Source organism: Sus scrofa, chromosome 9 (assembly GCF_054392235.1).
Source record: "Sus scrofa isolate SSC_HxYL_T2T_F1_AM1 chromosome 9, Sscrofa_HxYL_maternal_Yorkshire_Landrace_v2.0, whole genome shotgun sequence".
Taxonomy (NCBI): Eukaryota; Metazoa; Chordata; class Mammalia; order Artiodactyla; family Suidae; genus Sus; species Sus scrofa.
Window position 1 is genome coordinate 76,521,893 of NC_139391.1, and position 22,458 is coordinate 76,544,350.

General features: G+C 39.6%; 1 protein-coding gene and 1 long non-coding RNA gene across 10 annotated transcripts in view; one reads left to right on the plus strand and one right to left on the minus strand.

Moving 5' to 3' along the window:
* Window positions 1-1,254, minus strand: part of MTERF1 (mitochondrial transcription termination factor 1) — a 113,638-nt gene extending 112,384 nt beyond the window's left edge. For 6 of the 8 annotated variants that reach the window (XR_014815751.1, XM_084976990.1, XM_003130132.5 and 3 more), the window contains exons 1-2: window positions 1,187-1,254; window positions 585-647 (exon numbers count right to left, since the gene is read on the minus strand). Coding sequence is in view for 3 of the 8 variants with exons in the window: in XM_084976990.1 (XP_084833116.1) it covers window positions 585-647; window positions 1,187-1,218 (95 nt within the window). In the remaining 5 variants the exon portion in view is untranslated. The remainder of the gene's footprint in view (window positions 1-584; window positions 648-1,186) is intronic. The other 2 variants (XM_013979683.3, XM_005667588.4) reach the window with 1 other exon arrangement.
* Window positions 1,255-1,354: 100 nt separating this feature from the next.
* Window positions 1,355-13,213, plus strand: LOC102157861 (uncharacterized). 2 transcript variants are annotated; one of them, XR_305521.4, is made up of 3 exons: window positions 1,355-1,434; window positions 2,951-3,176; window positions 12,158-13,213. It is a non-coding gene; the product is annotated as an uncharacterized LOC102157861 (long non-coding RNA). The 2 variants fall into 2 exon arrangements; XR_014815774.1 differs by lacking the exon at window positions 12,158-13,213 and adding an exon at window positions 1,865-1,987 and having other exon boundaries at window positions 2,951-3,074.
* Window positions 13,214-22,458: the final 9,245 nt, after the last annotated feature.

A 22,458-nucleotide genomic window follows, 5' to 3' on the forward strand; every position in this document is an offset into this window, starting at 1 on the left:
GATCAATGGAGCACCTGATCTCCATTCAAAACAATTCTATTACATCTAATAAAGTGAATAAATATTTAAACAGTATAATGCAAGAAGCACAAACTGCTTCAATCTACAAATAGCAAAAATAATTAATATTCCATATTTATTTCCATCTGTCTCTCAAGCTGACTTTTTGGGGGCTTGTTTTTGGGGTTTTTTTTTGTTGTTGTTTTGGGTTTTTTTGACCACACCCTCAGCCTGCAACTATTTCAGGGCCAGGGATGGAACCCTGGCAACAGCAGTGACAACACTGGATTCTTAAACTGCTGAGCCACCAGGGAACTCCCTCAAATTGACACTTTTAAATAACCAAAGCCATTATTCCAAAGACTAAAGAACAAAATTAACAAATATACTGAAAGTATCTGTACCTCCAACTTGTGAGGTCTAAGGAGTGAAAGAGGATTTACATTCCCCTCTGCTACACAATTCCCCAAAGGAGGTTTTAATGGAAATAGGTAATTACTGGTTCCAGAATACTACATTCCAATTGGTCTTCTTTTGACAAAATGAACTAAGTTTGGAGATCTTTACAGCAGTGCATTTCTCACCTCATTTGTCTTAAGGATAGAGGACTTTGCATTCCTCCAAAAAAACCTGAAAAACAGCTGTCCCTAGAAATGGAAAAATAAAAAGGGGTACAAAATATCGTCAGGACCTCATAAAACAAATTAAAGAGATCAATCTCAGCTAACACTGCATAATGTCTTCTTGAGATGCATAACCTCTGGTACACCAAGTATCTCTCAGAGATACTTAAAAGAAAATGGCAAGTACAAGCCCCAGTGTGAAGGGAAAAGGTACCAAAATCACAAGCATAATTTGTAAAACCAGAACTAAGTGCTTCACACACATTATCTTACTTAAACCCACAACTTAAATGGTAGGCATCATTCCTAAAACTACAAAATCAGAAAAAGCGCCGAGCCCCCTTACTAGCTTGACAACTAGCGAAAGCAAGGTTCGAACACCAGGTGAGTCGTTAACTCAAAACTATGGTATTTCCACGGGTTCTATTCCACGAGTTCTTCCATCCCTCTTCCTCCCACAAGGAAACTGCAAGGGGCTGCACAGAAATGGGACTCTGCTATCCATAACAGTCACTCAGTCCTGGTTCTAAAAACAAAAGGCACAGCGGCAGCGAGTCACCGACCTCCACCTCGACGGTAAACAGGCGCTGTACATGGCTTTACTTCCGCCTCTGGCGTCTAGAGCGTGACCGAAAAGCGGAAATGAATAAGAATAACTTCCGGCCAAGGGCCGCGCACAGAGGTGACGTCACAACGTGGCTCAGTAACCCCCCCCCCCACCTCCGGCGGCCGCGCGGTTGTCCTCCGTAGCCTGACGCGAGGAGCCCGGCAGGGGGCAGCAGGAGACCGCGGTGGTCGCCGGAGCCGAGCGGTAAGGGAGGATTTTGGAGGGCGGAGCGCGGCCATAAAATTTCTCTAGACCCGGCCCTAGGCCGAGAGTTGCTGCAGGGATCCATTGCTTGCAGGCGACAAGCGATGGGAAAGTCATTATTATATACAGGAATTTTGCACCCTGATAGGATAATTATGTTTATTAATGTGGTTAACATGATGCGATTGAACACCTCGGTGTTTGGTACAGGAAAACGCCTGTGAACAGCCCCAAATTTCCTTGTTGAAGTGCCTTGGAAATCCTCAAGTGTGGCTTCTAATCAGAATTCAATTGCAGCTTTCAGGCTGGGAAGCGACTCTAGTGTGCTTCGATTTAAGTGCGTGCAACATGAATTACTTCTGATTGTTTTGAAATTGTGACAAATCTGGACTATTTATTTTTTATTTTTTGATCTTTTTTGTCTCTTTAGGGCCGCACCCGCGGCATGTGGAGGTTACCAGAGTAGGGGTCAAATCAGAGCGGAGCTGTAGCTGCCAGTCTACGGAACTGAACCGCACTGCGGAACTGAACCACGTCTACGACCTACACCACGGTTCGTGGCAATGCCAGATCCTGAACCCACTGAGTGAGGCCAGGAATCAAACCCCAGTCCTCATGGATATTAGTTGGATAATAGTCGGATTCGGTAACCACTGAGCCACAATGGGAATTCCACAAATTTGAGCTATTTAAATCAAAGTTTCAACAGAAACTTCATCTCTTCTCAGCCAGTGCGGTTTTGTCACCTCTGAAGGTTTTGCCTAAAAACTTCCAGGTCCCGTCAGTCTCACTCTTAGCCCCAAAAGAAGGTTTATGCATAGGTCAGTGAAATAATACTCAGGATGCCAAGTTATTTTCTGGAGAAAGTGTTAGTTTGGCCCTTGGAAGAACAAAGGAAGTTGATCCTGAATTCCACTGCAAGGAAGAATTTACTGCATTACCCTCCTCTGTGTAGGAGCATAATTCGTAGAATTTTCTTCATCCGATTTCTGCACCAACAAACCAATTAATGTTTTATCTTCACTAGATGACTCCCAGCTGGTTTGTTGTTGCCACTTTCTTTTGAAGTAACCTTCCCTTTTGTTGGTTTATAGGAGTAAAGGTTTATCTTTGGGTCTTTAAATTGCTAATAATGGCCATCTGCTAAGTGAAACTATTTACTACAGTTCTCCTAGGTTAAAAGACAAATAGTCCTGGGAGTTCCCTTGTGGCTCAGAGGGTTAAGGATCCACTGTTATCACTGCACGGCTTGGGTCGCTGCTGTGGCCCAGGTTGAATCCCTGGCACCAGAACTTCCATGTGCCACGAGTGCGGCCAAAAAAAAGTTCTGAAAAGTTAGAAATGGTCTCTTTATGTGAATTTTTAAAATCTATTTCTGCATGGAAGGATCTCCTATATTCCAGTTAATATTTACTAGTGTATGTAAATGTATAACTTTATGTACATAAATATGTAAATATTATATCTAAAAACTGCCTTACAATCAGAATGTAAAACAGTAAAATCTCTTTTGTAGGAATCATTAAACTTCAGACTTAAGAAGAGCTTTGGAATTATGGAGCTTCAATTCTCCTTCTACAGATGAGACACTGAAACCCTTAGAGTAGGAGCCAGCAAGAGAATGCATGTTTTATACCTCCTTGACAAGTAGTCTACTGTGATTTACACAGCATATCCCTGCTATCGCAGAGAAGGCGCTGGATCCTTGACCCACTGGGCCACAGCAGGAACTCCTATCAAAGGTTATTTCAGACTTACTTAAGCAACTTCACTATTTGCTTTTTGTGATGCCTTATAGGCAAAGGAGATTGGTTCTTTTGAAAATAAGTTCCATATTTCCTATCCAAAATTTTCTGATTCCAAAAACATTTTTCCAAATATATTTTAAATGCATGCTATGAAATACTGACAAGAATAACGAAAGTATAATAATGATTAGATTATGGTGGTGTATTATTGATAAATTTTTTCCTTCTCATACTTCTGCAGAGGTTTAATCATTAATGATTTGTGCGACTTTGTCATTATCTCCAATAAGAGCAATGACTACTACTTGGTTGTCATTGGTGGTGTGTTAGACTGGAACCTGTATGTACCTTGCCTTCTTTTATTCACTGTCACTATACCCTCCCACTCTTTTTTTCAGGATGGGAGGATACAGTGGAAAACAAAGCCCTGCCCTCCTGGAGTTCATTTCTAGGATTGGTCTTGCTCTCAGCCTAAGTGCTGTCTGCTCCTCTGCATGCTTCCCAAGACCATACCTTACCTAAGACCCTACCACACTGATGTAATTAAGAAAGAGAAGGTTGGTTGGAAACACTGGGGGTTGTGTGTGAAAAGACTAGAGGCAAGGAGTAAGCAATGATGAAGGAACAAAGAGGGAAAGAGAGGAGATGTAGTAGCAACATGGTAGAGGAGAATTTTTCCTCCTAAAAACTGTTCTAAACTTTTCATCTTTCTGGGGTTTTAATAAAGGCTAAAGTAACTCAGTTTTTAAGTCATATTTATATTGTCACATATCTATTACAATTCTCTTTTTTTTTCTGAAACCATTGTGACATTAGATGGTACATGGGTTTTTTGGTTTTTGTTTTTAGGGCTGCACCCGTGTCATATGGAAGTTCCCAGGCCAGGGGTCAAATACACCAGATCTGAGCTGAATCTGCAATCTATACCACAGCTCTGGCAAGACTGGATCCTTAACCCATCCAGTGGGGACAAGGATTGAACCCTTGAATTCATGGACACTAGTCAGGTTCATTACCACTGAGCCACAATGGAACTCCTATATGGGTTTTTAAATGACCTTATTTGGTGAGAGACTAAGCTCCCCCTGCCTTTTTCTTTTTGGGCCTGTGGCATATGGAAGTTCCTGGGCAACCTGGGTCCTTAACCCACTGTACCAGGTTGGGGAGCAAACCTTCCCTGCTGCAGAGAGAACACCAGATCCTTAACCAGCTGTGCCACAGAGGGCACTCTGCCCCCTTTTTTAATTGAAAGTCTGTTTCAGAGAAAGCACTGACTCTAGAGCCCTCCTTCCTCAAAATTAGACTTAGACACTCAGGGGATGGGCAGAAAGTCAAATACAAATCCAGTACCTATCTATATTTGGAAGCACCTCTGCCCTTTTATTTTAAGGTTGTTTGTTTGTTTGTTTGTTTGTTACTGTGCCAAAAGTACCTGCCTGACCAGTTCAGCCCAGGAAGCATCCTTAGTTTTTCATGCAAATAGACCTCTAGCAAACCACAAGCCTCATGTTTCAATCCCACTCATGTTTGAATTTCAGAAGACCCAATTAAGGTTTGAAAGGAAGTGGCCCTCCATTCTCCCATCCCCCACCCAATAAATACACCCACAGACTCCTGGACCCAGTAGACTAAGGGATCCCCCATGCCACATCAACCTCCTAGACAAACTGCCAACTTCCCACAAGTCTCATTTGAGGGCCCTCAGAGGAACATCAGATCTCTACCCAGAATTCTCTTCCTGGCCATTTGGTTTACATGAAAACAAATGGAAAGGCTACAGATTGCTTAAGGCTGAGTAAGGTAGTGAAGTTACTCAGTCACAGGTTGTTATATTTGTTCTGTTTGCAAACAAATAAAAGAGCAATCTTAATTTCCCCCCTTTCTAAAACAATTGTTTTTAAATAACCTTATATTTCTAAAGAGTTTCCTACCAGCAACTTTCTTTCTCTGAAATGTGCCTAACCAGAGTCTAGAAAGACTTCCTGAGTCAGCTTTCCTACTTCAAGATTATTACCACAAGGGTCTGTGGCAAGGAACTGGATACTTAGCCTGGCATATTTGCTAATTCTAGACCTGATATAATCCTGGATTCTCATAGCACTTAGATTGCCACCATCAGCAGGACAGAGTTGGCCAAGAGAAACACCATAATCGCTTGAGATTCTACTCTGTCTGGTGAGTTTAAGTACCTTTGGGTGTGTTAGATCCTATAGTATTATGCCTTCAATTATGATGAAATGATTCTGAATCATTGGTAGAATATATTATGTTACCTCAGGGAAGCAAACATTCACAAGATAGAGTACAATCTTCCTTTTCCAAAATTATCTCCCTTCCTATTTACAGTATATCCTGAAATTTCATCTTTAGAGATTTCTTCCTTGATATTTATAGCATGGTGATTTTAAATCAAAAACATATTTGAAAAGGAAAACAAATTAAGCCAACAGTCAGCAAACTTCTTCTATAAACGGCCAGATAGTAAATATTTTAGGCTTTGTGGGCCACATACTGTCTCTGTTGCAGTCTTTTTTTTCCTCTCTCTCTCTTTTTTACAACTCTTTAAAAATGTAAAAACTGTTCTTAGCTCAAGGGCTGCCTGGCCACTGGCCATTGTCTGCCCAAAGCTGCATTAAACTGTAATGAGCTACTCACATATATCTATAACTTAGTTTGTTGACTTAAAGACATCCAAAGAATAGGAATTTTGAGAGAAAGGACTTAAAAGAGAAAAATAATAATATTTGAAAACATTCATATAATACTATCTGTTAGGTACTAATCTAATCACATCACCTATATTAATTCATTTAATTCTATGGTAGAAATAACATTGTCTCAGAGTTCCCAATGTGACTCAGTGGGTTAAGAACCTGGCCTTGTTCAGTGGGTTAAGGATCCAGCACTGCTGCAAGCTGTGGCATAGATCACAGATGCAACTCGGATCCTGTGTTGCTGTGGCTGTGGTGTAGGCTGGCAGCTGCAGCTCCAATTCGACCCCTACCCTGGGAACTTCCATATGCTGCAGGTGCAGCCATTAAAAGGAAAAAAAAGAAAAAGAAATACTGTTGTCTCCATTTTATAGTTGAGGAAACTGAGGTAGAGGCTAAGTAACTTGCCCAAGCTCACACAGCTAGTGAGCGATTGGAATGTTAAGTGGTCCAGCTCCAGAGTCTATGATCATAATTGCAATGCTATGCTGACATACTGACACTCAGAGAGAAATAAATTTTTTTTTTTTTTAGGGCTACATCCATGGCATATGGAAATTCCCAGGCTGGGGTCAAACTGGAGCTGCAGCTGCCAGCCTACGCCACAGCCTCAGTAACTTGGGATCTGGGCCATGTCTGCAACCTACACCATAACTCACAGCAATGCTAAATCCTTAACCTACTGAGTAGAGCCAGGGATTGAACCTCTGTCCTCGTGGATACTGGTCTGGTTCATTACTGCTGAGCCACAGCAGGAACTCTGAGAAATAATATTTTAATTCACTACAGAAAACACGAAAATAGAAAATATTTTTCTATAGATATTAGAAAAGAGGGGGCAAAAATTCAGCCATAATTCCATCACCTAGAAATAACCACTATTCACATTTTATTAATGTCTTTTTGGTTTACATTTTTCCAGAATTTTTTTTTCAGGGCTGTACGTGCAGCATATGGAAGTTCCCAGGCTAGGGGTCCAATCAGATCTGAAGCTGTCAGCCTACACTACAGCCACAGCAACTCAGGATCTGAGCCCTGTCTGTGACCTACACCACAGCTCATGGCAACATCAGATCCTTAACCCACAGAGCAAGGCCAGGGATTGAACCCACATCCTCATGGATACTAGTTGGGTTCATAACCTGCTGAGCCACAAGGGGAACTCCCCAGAATATTCTTAATACATAAAATTATTTTCCTTAATCAGTCCTATGAGGCATAGTTTGGCAGATAAGGAAGCTGAGGCTTAGATGGATTAAGAAACTTTTTCAAGCTCATAAATCTATTATGTATGTGGAAACAGGATTTCAACCCAGGTGGTAATTTACAGAACCTGTACTCTTAACCCCAGGCCTATACTTTGAGTTTATACTTTTTTCACACTTAAAAAGTCCTTTTCTATCTCTTGTTTATAAAGAACAGTTGCCCATACTTTCTTCCAGAACTTTATTATTTTTCTTATTCTTCCTTTAAATTATCTGGATTTTATTTTGGAATAGAAAACATGGTAGAGATTCAGTTGTTTCTTTTTCAAATTGCTATCAATTATTTCCAATATCATTTAATGAATAATATTTTCTTTGCCCACTGCTTTGAAATGCCACTGTCATCATATACTAAATTACGAAGTAATCTTACCAGTTTTAAAAGACTGTATTACATTTTTGGAAGCTATTTCTATTTTGTTTTTTTTTTGTATGGCGACACCCACAGCATATGTAAGTTCTCAGGCCAAGGACTGAATAGGAGTTGCAGGTGTGACCTACACCACAGCTATAGTAGCACTGGATCTTTTAACCTACTACACTAGGCCGGGGATCAAACCCAAGTGCCTCCACAGCAACCCAAGCTACTCTATTTGCATTCTTAATACAAAGAATCCAATCTCACTGCATCACAGTGAGAACTCCAGAAGATATTTCTTAAGGTTTTTTTAGGATCTTACTTAAGGGTTGATCTGAAGAAAGGAAAGTACGTTTAAGCCTGGCGTTATGAGAATTTTCCTTTATGGATGGTTTTTGCCCTTAAAAAAAATTATGGCAAGGATTCACGTGAGCATATTTTAGCTCAAAATCTATAGTTTTGGAGTTCCTGTCGTGGCACAGTGGTTAACGAATCTGACTAGGAACCATGAGGTTGTAGGTTCGATCTCCGGCCTTGCTCAGTGGGTTGGGGATTCAGCGTTGCTGTGAGCTGTGGTGTGGGTCGCAGACGAGGCTCGGATCCTGGGTTGCTGTGGCTGTGGCGTAGGCCGGTAGCTCCAGCTCCGATTAGACCCCTAGCCTGGGAACCGTCATATGCCATGGGAAGCGGCCCTAGAAAAGGAGAAAAAAAAAATTCTATAGTTTTTATAGAAGTATGAAAAACGGAAACTGAGCTTGAAGGAATATTATCTTGTCCAACTCCCTTACTCATAGATAATGAAACTGACGCCCAAAATGGTAAAATAAAAAAAAAATGACTTATCTAGCAAATAATTTTGCTAGTTACTGTATTACACAGAATTCTTTCACTTGTTAAGTGACAGAAATACAGCTCTAATTCAAGCAAAAAGGTGGGGAGGAGCAGAGGGTGATTCTCTTATGACATAGGAATGAGAGAGGCAGAGATTTCCTCAAGCATGACTATATCCAGAAATTAAATTAGGTCCACAGCTCTCTCTGCATCTTGTCTTGTCTTCTTTCTGTATGTAGGCCTCATTCTCTCAGGCGCTTATGGGACAAGATATATGGGTGCAAGTATCTCTGAGATTGTATCTTTTTAACTCACAGGGAAAAGAGATATCCTCTTAGTCTTGAAGGTAAAATCCAAAATAAGGACTCTGAATGGCTTTCTTTGAGTCATTTGACCCCCATTTTTTTCAGGGCAAGAGTAGGCATGCCAGGATGTAGTGTGATTGGTGTAGGGGAGATGCAAGTCCTCAAAGGAAAAGAAAACCATATGAAGTGGGGGAGATGCAAGTCCTCAAAGGAAAAGAAGGGTCGTTCTTGCTAGAATGAAAAAGGAGAATTTGGCCTGACAAACATTTCTGTCCAACTGAGAATCACACTACACCTGGAAGTGCTGTTCAGTCAGATAACATTAGGCTAAACACATGTTTTGATATGCCGGGGAAAAGGGCTTGGAGAGACAAGAGGCAGAGTCAGGAGCTAGAAGAAACTTGCATGGTGGTATCTGGAAGAGAGGCTGTAAGAACAGCCATATCAAGTAGCAAACTACCACAGTTATTTTTTAGATTATTTTTGTGATTCTTTTTGTTCTTCTTCTTAACATTTGTTTCCCTTATTATTATTGTTGTTATTATTATAACAATAATGATAAAAAATTTTTTTAAAGCAGAACAAAACACTCTATTACTGTATTTGGAGAGCCAGAATCTGAATTATCTTTGATCTTCCATTCCAATCCTCTTCTCACACATTATTTATTTATTTAACACATATTATAGAGCATTCTATCAGGATTGTATTTAGCTGATGTCTTACATAGCAAAAGGCCTAGAGACAGGAGGTTGTTATTGGCATTGTTTTCTAAAACCATGTAGTCTGTTTCCCAGCCATGACTTTGCCGTTCCTTTTGCCTCTGATCCTTTGCTTGCTCATCTGCATTGCCACTGGTTAGTCACTGCCTTAGTCCAGCAGGACTGCTATAACAAATACTGGGTGGGTTAAACACAAAAATTTCTCACAGTCCTGAGGCTGAGGAGTACGAAATCAAGGTGCCAGCAGATTTGCTGTCTGCAGAGGACCCTTCCTGGTAGAAGGCTTTCTTCTCCCTATGTCTTCACATGGCAGAAAGGAAAAAGAGAACTCTCTCAGGGTATCTAATCCACTTCCTGAGGGCTTTAACCTTATAACCTAATCACCTCCCAAAGACCCTACCTCCTAACAACATCACATTGGGTGCTTGAATTTAGACATACAAGTTTGGAGGGCACACAAATATTCAGTCCATAACAGTGGTTCAATCCAGGAAGGGTGATACCATCTCTCCCTGAAGCCTTTCCACTCAGAATCAACCCTTCCTACTTGTATAACACTTTGTTCAATCATTGTAACACTGAATTCATTTTACCTTGTTTTGTAATAAATTTGGAGCATACACACTGATCTCCTCTGCTGTTAGCAATTCCTTGAGAGCATAGACTGAGTCTCATTCACCTTTGTGGAAACCAGGTGCCAACTGCCCTCCCATCCTCTGGCTCTGCCAGCTGTACATGCTCCCTGCTGAACCCAGAGCCACTTTGAGTTCTGCTAAAGTAAGTAATAATCACCTGAAAACATCAATGAACAAAGTGAACTTCATTGCAGATTTTGTCATACCACGCCACACAGAAAAACAACCTTCAGACTTGCTTTTGAACTCTCTAGCTCACATTTTTTTCCTCCTGGATAGTCCTCAGGATTTCATACTCCTCTTCCCATTATTTTGCCCAAATTCAGCTTTGCTCCAGCCCCATCTTCAGACTGGCATATCCACATCTACTTGAGGTTCAGTGAAATAAAATCCCATCCAAGTAACAGGTTCCACTCTTCTTAGTATCAGGAGGCGAGGTGGGGGGAGTCAAAATAGAAGATAATGGAGTTCCCTTCATGGCTTAGCAGTAACGAACCCAACTGGTATCCAGGAGACACGGGTTCAATCCCTGGCCTCGCTCAGTGGGTTAAGGATCTGGTGTTGCTGTGGCTGTTGTGTAGGCTGGCAGCCGCAGCTCTGATTCAACCCCTAGCCTGGGAACTTACACATGCCATAAGTGCAGCCCTAAAACGACAAAAAAAAAAAAAAAAAAAAAGAAGAAGAAGAAGAAGAAAAAGAAGAGGATAATGCCATGTTATCATGCTTATGATAGTTAACATTTATTGAATAATCATTATATATAAGGTACTATTAACTCTGCAAGGCATGTTTTATTATTCCTACTTTATAGTTAAGAAAAGGGAGACAGGGAGTTCCCGTCGTGGCGCAGTGGTTAACGAATCCGACTAGGAACCATGAGGTCGCGGGTTCGGTCCCTGCCCTTGCTCAGTGGGTTAACGATCCGGCGTTGCCGTGAGCTGTGGTGTAGGTCGCAGACGCGGCTCGGATCCCGCGTTGCTGTGGCTCTGGCGTAGGCCGGTGGCTACAGCTCCGATTCAACCCCTAGCCTGGGAACCTCCATATGCCGCGGAAGCGGCCCAAGAGATAGCAACAACAACAACAACAGAAGACAAAAAGACAAAATAAATAAATATCATTAGCAACAAAAAAAAAAAAAAAAAAAAAGAAAAGGGAGACATTAAGAGGTTAAATAAATAGCCCCATATCACAAGCTGGGAAGTGAGAACCAGAAATCAAACCCAGGCTATTGAATCCAGAGTCTGAGCTCTTAATAATTAAATTCTACTAACCTCTATAGCACCCAATAAATGCCTTCCCAAGTAAGTATATCAAAATGTTGGTTAAACTTAATTACATGTTTTTCTAAGATTATCAGAAATATTCTAGCTTCTTATATGTCTTTTTCGAGCTGCAAAAATTTATTTTTGTTTGTGGAATACCAAAATATCCATTATAATAGAAGACATTATCTGAAATGGAAGTGAGAATTATGAGTATATTGCAATTGTTCACTAGTCTTTTTTTTTTCCAGTTTTATTGAGGTGTAATTGACAAAGTTGTATATATTTAGGGTGTACAACATGATAATCTGACATACCTATACATTGTGACATGATTATCACAAAGTAATTAGCACATCCTTTGCCTCACATAGTTATTTTGGGTGAGAATACTTACAGTCTACTCTTTTAGAAAATTTCAAATATGCATTATAATATTATTGACTATAATCTCCATGCTATGTATTCATTCTCATGGATGTCTAAAGCTTTCTCTTTTTACTGGTATAAAGTGAATGAATGAATGAATGAATGAACTAACTCTGTAACTCATCTTTCTCATATGAAAATTCACTCAAGTGTTGGTATTTTAATATTTATGCATCCCTAGGTGGGCACCAGAGAAACAATGAAAAATATGAAACACTCCTTGCTTTCAACAAGCAAATGGAGATATTCACGTCCAAAGGACAAGTGTTGAACCAGATGATACTGAAGGTCCCTTCTTGCCCTAAACTTGCGTGATTCTATTGAGTGGGAGGTTTGCTCTCCATGTACTGAGGTGGTAGATTTAGGATCCCATGAAAATGGCTCTTTCTTCCTCCAATCTTAAGCACTCAAATAAGTGCTGATAATTTTTTTTTTTTTCATTTGTGTCTGCTACCAGGCCGGGGATCAGATCCAAACTGAAGTCTTGACCTAAACCGCTGCTATGACAATGCCAGATCTTGAACTAACTGAGCCAGGCCATGGATCAAACCCACGTTCCAGTGCTCCCAAGAGGCCACCAATCTCAATGCACCCGTTGCACCAAAGGGAGAGCTCCAGTGCTGCTGAATTTTAAATGACTGCTGACCTTGGCTAGACATTGGGAGAGGGAGATGAGTGTTATTTGTCAAAGAATCACTGGGGAGATAATTTAGGGCTGCCTGTAAGCAAAATAACAAAGAATGGGCAGCCTCGCTTTACTGCCATCCAGCCTGCCTCACTGCACTGCTAACTCTTGTAACTGCTAAGTAGCTGGTATCCTCCTGCTTCTCCCTTGGTCCCTCAAATCCCACTTTGATACTAAGCAATTATTGCCTACTCCAAAGTAGAACTTCCCTCTTCACCCTTACACATGAGCTGGACACTTAACTTTTTCACCTCTGTAACCTGCTGTTTGTTCTCAATCCTAACTGCATGTTAGCATCATCTAGGGAGCTTTTTAAAGGTACTGAAGCCCAGCTCTCCACCCCTAGAGATTCTGATTTAATTGGTTTGACATGGAGCCGAGACATTGACCTGGCTTTCGGGTTTGGGTTTGGTTTGGATGGTTTGGTTTGGTTTTAAATCCTCAGTGGATGATTCTAATGTATAGCCAGAATTGAGAATTACTGTAACTATGGAACTGGAGCTGCTTAATTTTCACCTGCTGGTTAAAGCCTCACTCTGGATTCTGGGACCAGTTCTGTTCCTAGCGGAGCCTCAGGCTAACAGCAGCTCAGCAGCTCAGCTTAATCCCACTGTGGCCTAGACTCCCAGTTCCATTAATTATAGGCTGTTGTTTTCTTGTGGTTAATCCCTTGCCCCAAAGGAACGTGGGGAATAAAAGAAGGGGAAACAGTTGCTGGGCAGGCAAAACATCAGGTGTTTAATGCCTTCCCACTGCCTTCTGCCCCCCATCTCCTGCTCAAACCATTGTAACAAGTTGTCCTGAATAAAGTGTCACTTGTGACAGGTATGGACAGGAAATTTTCTGATCCATCATCACTCAGCCATGCCTATGTCAAACTGCCAGATCTTCTCTATTTCACTACTTACACCTCTGTTAGGGATACTTTTTAATAATCTCTTTCCCAGAAACATCTTTAATCTTTCCTTTCTTCTCCTCCTCTTGTAACTTGAACCTGGTTAATTCTAGAATCTTCTCTTCTCCTTCGATTCATTTTTATCTCCCCAACCATGACTATGATCATGCCTAAGCATAAGACTAGTATCAGTGTATTTAAACCTGAAAAAAAATAGAAGTGACATGTTTTTAAGTGAAATTTTAGTGTAAAAAAGGAAGAACAACCTCTACAGTTTATAAAAGTGCTAATAAAAGCTCCTGGGAGTTCCCGTCGTGGCGCAGTGGTTAACGAATCCGACTAGGAACCATGAGGTTGCAGGTTCGGTCCCTGCCCTTGCTCAGTGGGTTAACGATCTGGCGTTGCCGTGAGCTGTGGTGTAGGTTGTAGACGCGGCTCGGATCCCACGTTGCTGTGGCTCTGGCGTAGGCCGGTGGCTACAGCTCCAATTCAACCCCTAGCCTGGGAACCTCCATATGCCGCGGGAGCGGCCCAAGAAATAGCAACAACAACAACAACAACAACAACAACAAAAAGACAAAAGACAAAAAATAAAATAAAATAAAAAAATAATAATAAAAAAAAATAAAAGCTCCTGATAATTCCCAGAAGAGACTATATTCTTTTTATTCTCCTCTAAAGAAACCAGCATTCAACATAAATTTTTTCTAGTCAGTTTGTTATTTTCTGCTTTGATACTTGTCTTATAACAGTTTTGGGTTTTACTATTTTTGTTAACACTTCATTTTAGGGATTCTCTTCAGAACATTAGCACCATCTATAACATTATCTTAAATGAAAATTCTACTCTGGTACCAAAGTTATGGAACCCAACTCATCTGTAAGTTGAGGACCACATGAATATACCTAGCACCATGCTAGACATTCCCCTAACTAAGTCGCCTGTTCTTCCACTATCATAGGGAGAGTCCTTAAGGTTTGACAAAGGAGAGGGATGGCTATGAAGGCAGATTTTAATGACCTCTGTTTCTGTGGGTAAGATTGATGACTGCCCAGTCGTCCATGACATGGAAGGAATTAGTCTTATCTTCAGCCCAGGAGAATCTACTATATATTATTTTTCCAGTACCAAGAAGATAGCACCCCTTGTACCTAGTTAATCACTATGACAACCTAAAGAAGCAATGCTTATTGTAATGTCGAGAACTATTCTCAGAAAAAAAAATGCTTTTAAAATTGAAATATTTATCTAGTTAAAGATAAGTGCTCTAAAATTAACATATGTTCACTTTTCCTGACATTAAATATAAACCTTAGTTTGAGTCTGTTTTCTATTTCTACCAGGCGCTGTGATTCTCTGTGAACATTAGCAAAAGACAAAAGGAGACAGAAAATTCTCAAATGTTTTTAAGCACATAAAACAAATTTTTATCTATTAGGTAGTGAATTGTATTTTCTCTGTTGCCCTTGAGAATATCACAATCATGATTTATCCCTATGTATTTTTAGTACATATTTAAATTAGTCATTGTGAATCAGATATCCTAAGATCATTTAATTAATTACCTGCATTATCTAACCCCTACTTAAATTTCTTCTCTAGACATATTACTCCTACAGACTAAATTATTCATCTCACCAAACCTTCTAAACTGACAGAGCCACTTGCTTTCTAGCTAAAGTACTATTGTGAAAGCAAGTCTCAGCTCAACAAATACTTTCTCTTTTATTAAAAGATAAGGGTTAAGAACCGCCATGTCTAAAAATAGATACTTGAAGCTTAAAATCTGTCAGACCATATGTTGTACAACTCCAAGATCCAGGAAACAAAGACATCCTTCACCAGGAGGTATGTATTATTACAGTCACTCTAGACAGTCATCGAGTGCCAGTTCATTTGTATGATTGTACAGTCATTTAAACATCTTTAGAAGAGAAATAGATATAAATTCCTGGGGGTGATGAAGAGAAAACATTAGTGAATTGGCACTGATCTGATCTGTATACATTTGTACCTGTGGTGTGAGAATGCATATGATGATGTGAATGTTTGTCTAGTGTACTTGAGAGTTCTTTTAAGGAAAGTACTTTTCTTGTTCCTCATTGACAGTCAATGAAATAACCACAAAACATAGGACTCGAGGCAGTCTTTGCCTCTAAGCAAGATAATATTTTACAAAAGTTTATCAGATCTTTGTCATTTTCTTTTCCTGTATTGGAATTTGAACATTTTTTCCTGAGAGATGTATTATTTTATTGTTTAAAAATTTCTTTTAAAAGTTTGAAGTAAGTTTTCGGAGTTGCCCTTGGGGCACAGTGGAAGTGAATCCAACTAGGAACGATGAGGTTGCGGGTTTGATCCCTGGCCTTGCTTAGTGGGTTAAGGATCCGGCGTTGCCGTGACCTGTGGTGTAGGTTGCAGACGAGGCTTGGATCCCAAGTTGCTGTGGCTGTGGTGTAGACCAGCAGCTGCAGCTCCAATTTAACCCCTAGCCTGGGAACCTCCATAGGCCATAGGTGCAACCCTAAAAAAAGCAAAAAAAAAAAGTTAAGAAAAGTCTTTGAAGTACGTTTTAAAACATATTGCCATTTGGTTCTAAATATGTTTACATATATGATGCACATTTTATAACATTTTACAGATTTTATATGGTGCTAACTCAGCCATCTTCAGAGATTAAATTACGGCCTCTGCTAAAATATCATTTTGAGACTGTGTAAATAGTACATTGAAGCAATTTGGCAGTTACTCAGTTTAGGCCACAAACAATTCTAGCCTCCAAAGGGGATTCTTTTCTATCTTTATAATTATCAAATCTCCACTTCTCTTTATGTTGCAGAGGCCCAACTACATTGGTATGTTTCAAAAACCAAACACTTTTAAAATGTTAAGGTTAAGAGATCCAAGTACTTAGCAACGATCATGCAAGATAGTTGTAAAGACAGAAACATATGGTTTTTGTTAACAAATGAACTTAAGTCCTCTTCAAGTAATGGAAGAGGAAAGAAGACATGAAGGGTAATGTCAGGCCGTGTATTTCTTCCAGGACATGAGGCTATATTCCTTTTAATTTTTAAAATTATGCAAGTGTGTATACCTATATGTATGTGTATATCTAAAGAAAGCTTTACATACTCATGATACAAAGATACAAAAGCATATACAGTGAAAACAAGTCTCTCTCCTTTTCTTCAGCTGCCCAGCTTCCCTCTCCAAAGGCAAATGTCGTACCCAGTTTTGGGGTGATTCTTCTAACAATAGTGCATGCATTTGCCAACATACATGTATAAACCCCTCACCCCTTGTCTTCCTGTCCTTACACACAAAAGGTAAGATACTATAAGCTCTACTCTGTTCCTTGAGTTTTCACTCTTGAGAATTGTTCCACATCTGACATATAAAGTCATCATTCCAGCTACTATCTGCGTAGTAATCCACAGTATAAGTACAGCATAATTCATCAGTCTGTTAACAAGGAGCACTTAACTAATGTTTCCCATATTCTACTTTTACAAATAGATTGCAATAAGTATTTCATTTGTATATATTTTGTGTTGCATGTATGCAAGATTATCTATAGACTGAAAACCTAGGAGTTGAAATTATTGGGTCAAAGAGTATGAGCATTTTTAATGTTTACAAGTGGGACCAAACTGCCCTCCATGAAAATTGTACTAATTTTCACTCCCAACGGTAATGTATGAAAAAGAAACAAGGTTTTTCATTAGGACCCACTTCATATTTGAATTCCAAAAGAAATAAAAGGACAAATATATTATTTTTACATATTACAAATGTTAAAGAAATTCCAGCATTTGAAAGATAGAAAATGCAGGAGTCCCTGCTGTGGTGCAGCAGGTTAAAAATCTGCTCTTTTCTCTGAAGCAGTGAGGGTTTGATCCCTGGCCCAGCACAGTGGATTAAGTGTCTGGCATTGCCGCAGTTGTGGCATAGGTTGCAGCTGCAGCTCAGATTTGCTCCTTGGCCCAGGAATTTCCACATGCCTTGGGTGCAGCCCCCAAAAAGAAAAATAGAAAATAACCCTTCCAGATTTCAGATGATACTTTGATTACTGTAGTAATCAAAACAGCCAGGTATTGACACAAAAACAGATATATGGGTCAATGGTACAGAATAGAGAGACTAGAAATAAGCCCCAACACCTACGGTCAATTTATCTTCAACAAAAGAGTTAAGAATATGCAATGAGGAAAAGACAGTCTCTTCAGCAAGTGGTGTTGAGAAAGTTGGACAGCCACATGTAAATCAAATAAGTTAGAACACACCCTCTGACCAGACACAAAAATAAACTCAATATGGGAATGTAAATTGGTGCAGCCACTATGGACAGTATGGAGGTTTCTTAAAAAACTAAAGATAGAGTTGCTGTATGATCCTGCAGCACCACTCCTGGGTATACATCCAGACAAAACTGTAATTTGAAAATATACATGAATCCCCATGTTCATGGCAGCACTCTTTATAAGAGCCAAGACATGGAAATAACCTAAATGCCCATTAAAAGATGAATGGATAAAGAAAATGATGGAATATTACTCAGCCATAAAAGAAATGAAATACTGCCATTTGCAGTTATGTGGATCAACCCAGAGATTATATACTAAGCAAAATAGAAGGATAAAGAAAAATACCACAGGATGTCATTTATATGGGGAGTATTAAATATAATACAAATGAACTTATCTATGAAATGGAAGCAAACTCATAGAACATAGAGAACAGACTTGTGATTGCCAAGGGAGAGGGTAGATGAGGTAGCGGTTTCCATCCCTGGCCTCACTCAGTTGGTTAAGGATCTGGTGTTGCTGTGAGCTGTGGTGTAGGTCGCAGACGCGGTTTGGATCCCGTGTTGCTGTGGCTGTGGCATAGGCTGGAGGCTACAGCTCTGATTAGACCCCTAGCCTGGGAAACTCCATATGCCACAAGTGCAGTCCTAGAAAAGAAAAAAAAAAAGAATAAAGGGGATTGATCTGGTATCTCTTTAGATAAACATGTCTCCTTGTATAAATGTAGAAGTCCACCTCTAGGTTGGTAGAATATTGTATTTTACATCTTCCACTTATGCTGCTACCATGGTGACAGACTAACTGGCAATATTTCAAACTGCTGTATTGTAACAACTGGTTCCATTATTTCTTAAAGCAGAATAAAAGATTTTTTAAAAACGAATGACTAAAACAAAATGTTTCTCAAGTCATTGCCCTTTTTTCTGTGTATCTATGATACTGTGTCCGTTAAACATAAGATACAAATTAAATGAATATTCTGTCATTTCTCATGTGCAGTCTCTATTTTCTTTAACCTTATGTCATTCTTTTAATTAATGAATTCGTTAATAAACAGCAATCATTTAGCCAACCTAACAACTAATATCTGTATAATCAACCAGAAATCACCCAGAAGTTGTTGGATTCAGTTATTAAAATATCCAGGAGTGCCCCTTGTGGCTGAGCAGGTTATGAACCCAACTATTATCCACGAGGATGCGGGTTCGATCCCTGGCCTCACTTAGTGGGTTAAGGTTCTGGCCTTGCCGTGAGCTGTGGTGTAGGTCCCAGACACAGCTTGGATCCCGCGTTGTCCCTGGCTGTGGGGTAGGCCGGTAGCTGCAGCTCCGATTCAGCCTTTAGCCTGGGAACTTCCATGTGACATGGGTGTGGCCCTAAAAAGCAAAAATAAATAAATAAATAATAAAATATCCAGGAAAATTAAGTGAAACATTTCTTTTTATGTTTTTTAAGCAAATATTACCAAATGAAGGAATTAATCAGATATCTAGTTATTTTTCCTTCAAACTTTGTAAAAGATTCTAAGATCACAATAATTTGCTTTCTATAAAAATAGCTGTAGGAGTTCCCCTCTAGCTCAGTGGAAACGAATCTGACTAGTATCCATGAGGACACGGTTCGATCCCTGGCCTCTCTCAGTGGGTTAAGGATACTGCGTTGCCATGAGCTATGATGCAGACACAGCTCAAATCTGAGGTTGATGTGGCTATGGCCTAGGCCAGCAACAACAGCTCTGATTCGACCCCTAGCCTGGGAACTTCCATATGCTGCATGTGCAGCCTTGAAAAAAATAGCTATAGGTAATGAGTGCTTTATAAGTGTTTGCCAATTTAAGTCTTACTATAACCCTAGAAATGAGAAATCATTATCTTTGCTTTACAGATGAGGAAATTGTACATCAGAAGAGTTAAATAACTTGTCCACAGTTACACGATTTTTGTGGCAGAACTGGACTTGGAACCACGTATCAACTCCAAATACTATACTCACTCATTTGTGACTAAAAGCAAAGACGTTTCATCGATACTATTCTTCAGAGAATAGAACCAGATGGAATTAATTTGAATCAAAATAGGTTGTAGTGAAGTTTGCTGTAGAGATTTCTATTTAGTAGCAACAAGGATGGCATGTGGAAAGGAATGGCCAGAGTTTCTACTATGGTATTGGTAATGTTCCAGTTTTGCAACTGAGTGGTAGGTTGACTGGTGCTTATTACATCTTCATACTTTATCCCATATGCATGTGTTATAGTTTTCAGTATGTATTAAAATATTGTATACTTTAAAAGAAAAAATTTTTTTAATTATTGAAAATTATTGAATGTTGTAAAATATCTTAAAAAAAAAAAAGAGGTATTTTCCACTGGGTAACCTCCATGAGTGGGCTCCATGAAACCTATGATGGCATACTCAAAAGCTCTGAGCAAATATTTACCTATTGTGACTGTTTCTTTGCTATTCTTGAGTCAGAACTCAAATGACTCCACTGGGTATTAGGGAAAATCTACTCCTAAAACAAAATTAGAACAAAATCCCAAAAGGATTAGTTCTTATGGGAAGTTCATTTCAATTAAAGCGGACAGTTTTGACTTTGGATTTGAGCATTCCTATTAAACCAACAGGCACTATCCTTGATATTAAGATAGAATTTTTAGAATGACAAGTCACTGTAACACCATCGTGTTGAAACCCAAACACGTTCATTTTTCTCAAAAGAGTGGTTTCTTTGTGTTGGTGATTGTGTTCTGACAAAATGCCCTTAAGAAAGCAGGCTAATTTGCAATTGTTTTTCAGGACTATTTGATTCCCACCGACGTGACATAGGATGGGCCAACCTTTATTGTGATTTAATCTTATTCATTTTTTTTTTGTTGTAAAAGCAATCGAAAGCCTGGTCATAAAAAGTCAGCTCACAGTCCCACTTTCAGAGGTAACCATTGTTCTTGTCTTTATCTTTTTTGTTCTTTTCAACTATACCAGCATCACATGGGAGTTCCTGGGCCAGGGATCAAATCCGAGCCACAGCTGTGGCAACATCAGATCCTTAATCCACTGCACCACAGTGGGAACTCCTACCATTTGTGTTTAACTCCTTTTATTACTTCTATAACTCTAAATGACATTTCTACAATATTATTTCTTCACTTTACATGAATTTATTAAATTTTAATTTTTACTTTTATCAAAATTGCATTCATATAACCTAAAAAGTCAAATGGTACTACAGGAGTTCCTGATGTGGCTTGGTGGGTTCATAACCCAATCTAGTATCCATAAGGATGTGGGTTTGATCCTTGGCTCTCACTCGGTGGACTGAAGATCCGGCACCACTGAGAGTTGTGATGTAGGTCACAGATAGGGCTCAGACCTGGTGTTGCTGTGGCTGTGGTGTAGGCCAGCAGCTGCAGCCCCAATTTGACCTCTATCCCGGGAACTTCCACATGCTGCAGGTACAGCTCTAAAAAGAAAAAAATAATAATAAAAAAAAGCGAATAGTACTACAAAGATCATAATGATGAATAGGAGACTTTTGAGGTCCCGTCTCTCTCAATCTCTCATGCCCAGTCTCCAGAGGAAGTTTCTTTCAACTCTTTTCTTTTTCTTTAGCTATTTATATTCATAATTCTAAATAATGTACTGCTACTTTTGTTATTACACATTTGGTGTTTATATATCAACTTTTACTCTAAAAATTTTGGATTGGGCTTCTGTACTTACCTTCCCCGCATTCCTCTCTATCCACCTTACAATTTTTAGTCAAATTATTTGACCATTATTTTACATTATTATTACTATGAAAATATTGTTCATAACTACGCCACATAGTGTTGTTTAGTTTTCTATTTGCTCGTTAATAACTTCAACAAAGTCCTTTCCTTATGAGCAGTTATATCAGGTGGGCAATTGTTCTGGTTTCTACTCAGAGAAATCCCTCCTGGAGTCCAGATCCTCTGCTTCTGTATAGATTGCCTTCTGCGGGATGACAGCCTAGAATTTTACTAATCATTATCCTAGGTTTTCCCTTCACCTCTCCCCTTGTGTTGAATTGCTTGTTTCCTGGAATGCATATCTTCGTATTTCTTGTCTTTTTTTCCTCATTTTAGTAGTGTCTGATTGCTTCCTAAGAAAGATTTCATGAGAGCAATATTTTTGAAGTCTTATAAGTCTGAAAACATCTTTCATTTACCCTCCTTAGCAGTTTGCCTTGGAATCCCAAGAGGCTGGAAATCATTTTCCTCTACATTTTTTGTGGCATTGGTCTCTTGTTTCACAGCTTCCAATGCTGCTGTTAAGAAGCAGGCTGCCATTCTGATTCCTGAATCTGTTTTTTTTTCCCTCTATGGGAGCTTTTATAAAACACACATTCACTAATTCACAAATATTTGTTGAGCAGCCCATTACTGAGCTAGGTTATGTTTTGGAGGTTAGGAATTATAGCACTGGAAAAAGGCACATATCCCTGCCTTCGTGGAGCCTACGTTCTAGTTGTGGGTGGGCCGCAAATAATAAGCAAGATAAATGTAAAGTATATAGCATATTAGATAGTAATAAGTACTCAAGCAGAGAAGAAAAATATGTAAGGGGTGGAAATTTGGATAAGAAAGGCCTTACTTAGAAGGGAACTTTGCGTGAAGACTTGAAGGAAGTGAGGGGATAAGCCATGCTGACATCCAAGGGATGACCATTCTGGGCAGAGGGAATACTAAGTACACAGGCCCTGAGACAGGAATGACTGTCTTGTTTAAGGAACACCTAGGAAGCCAGTGTGGCTACAGCAAAGTATAGGAGGTAAAAGGTAGAAGGCAATGAGCTCTGAGCAGTAAGATGGAGCCAGATCTTGTAAGAATTTGGCTTTTTATTCTAAAAGA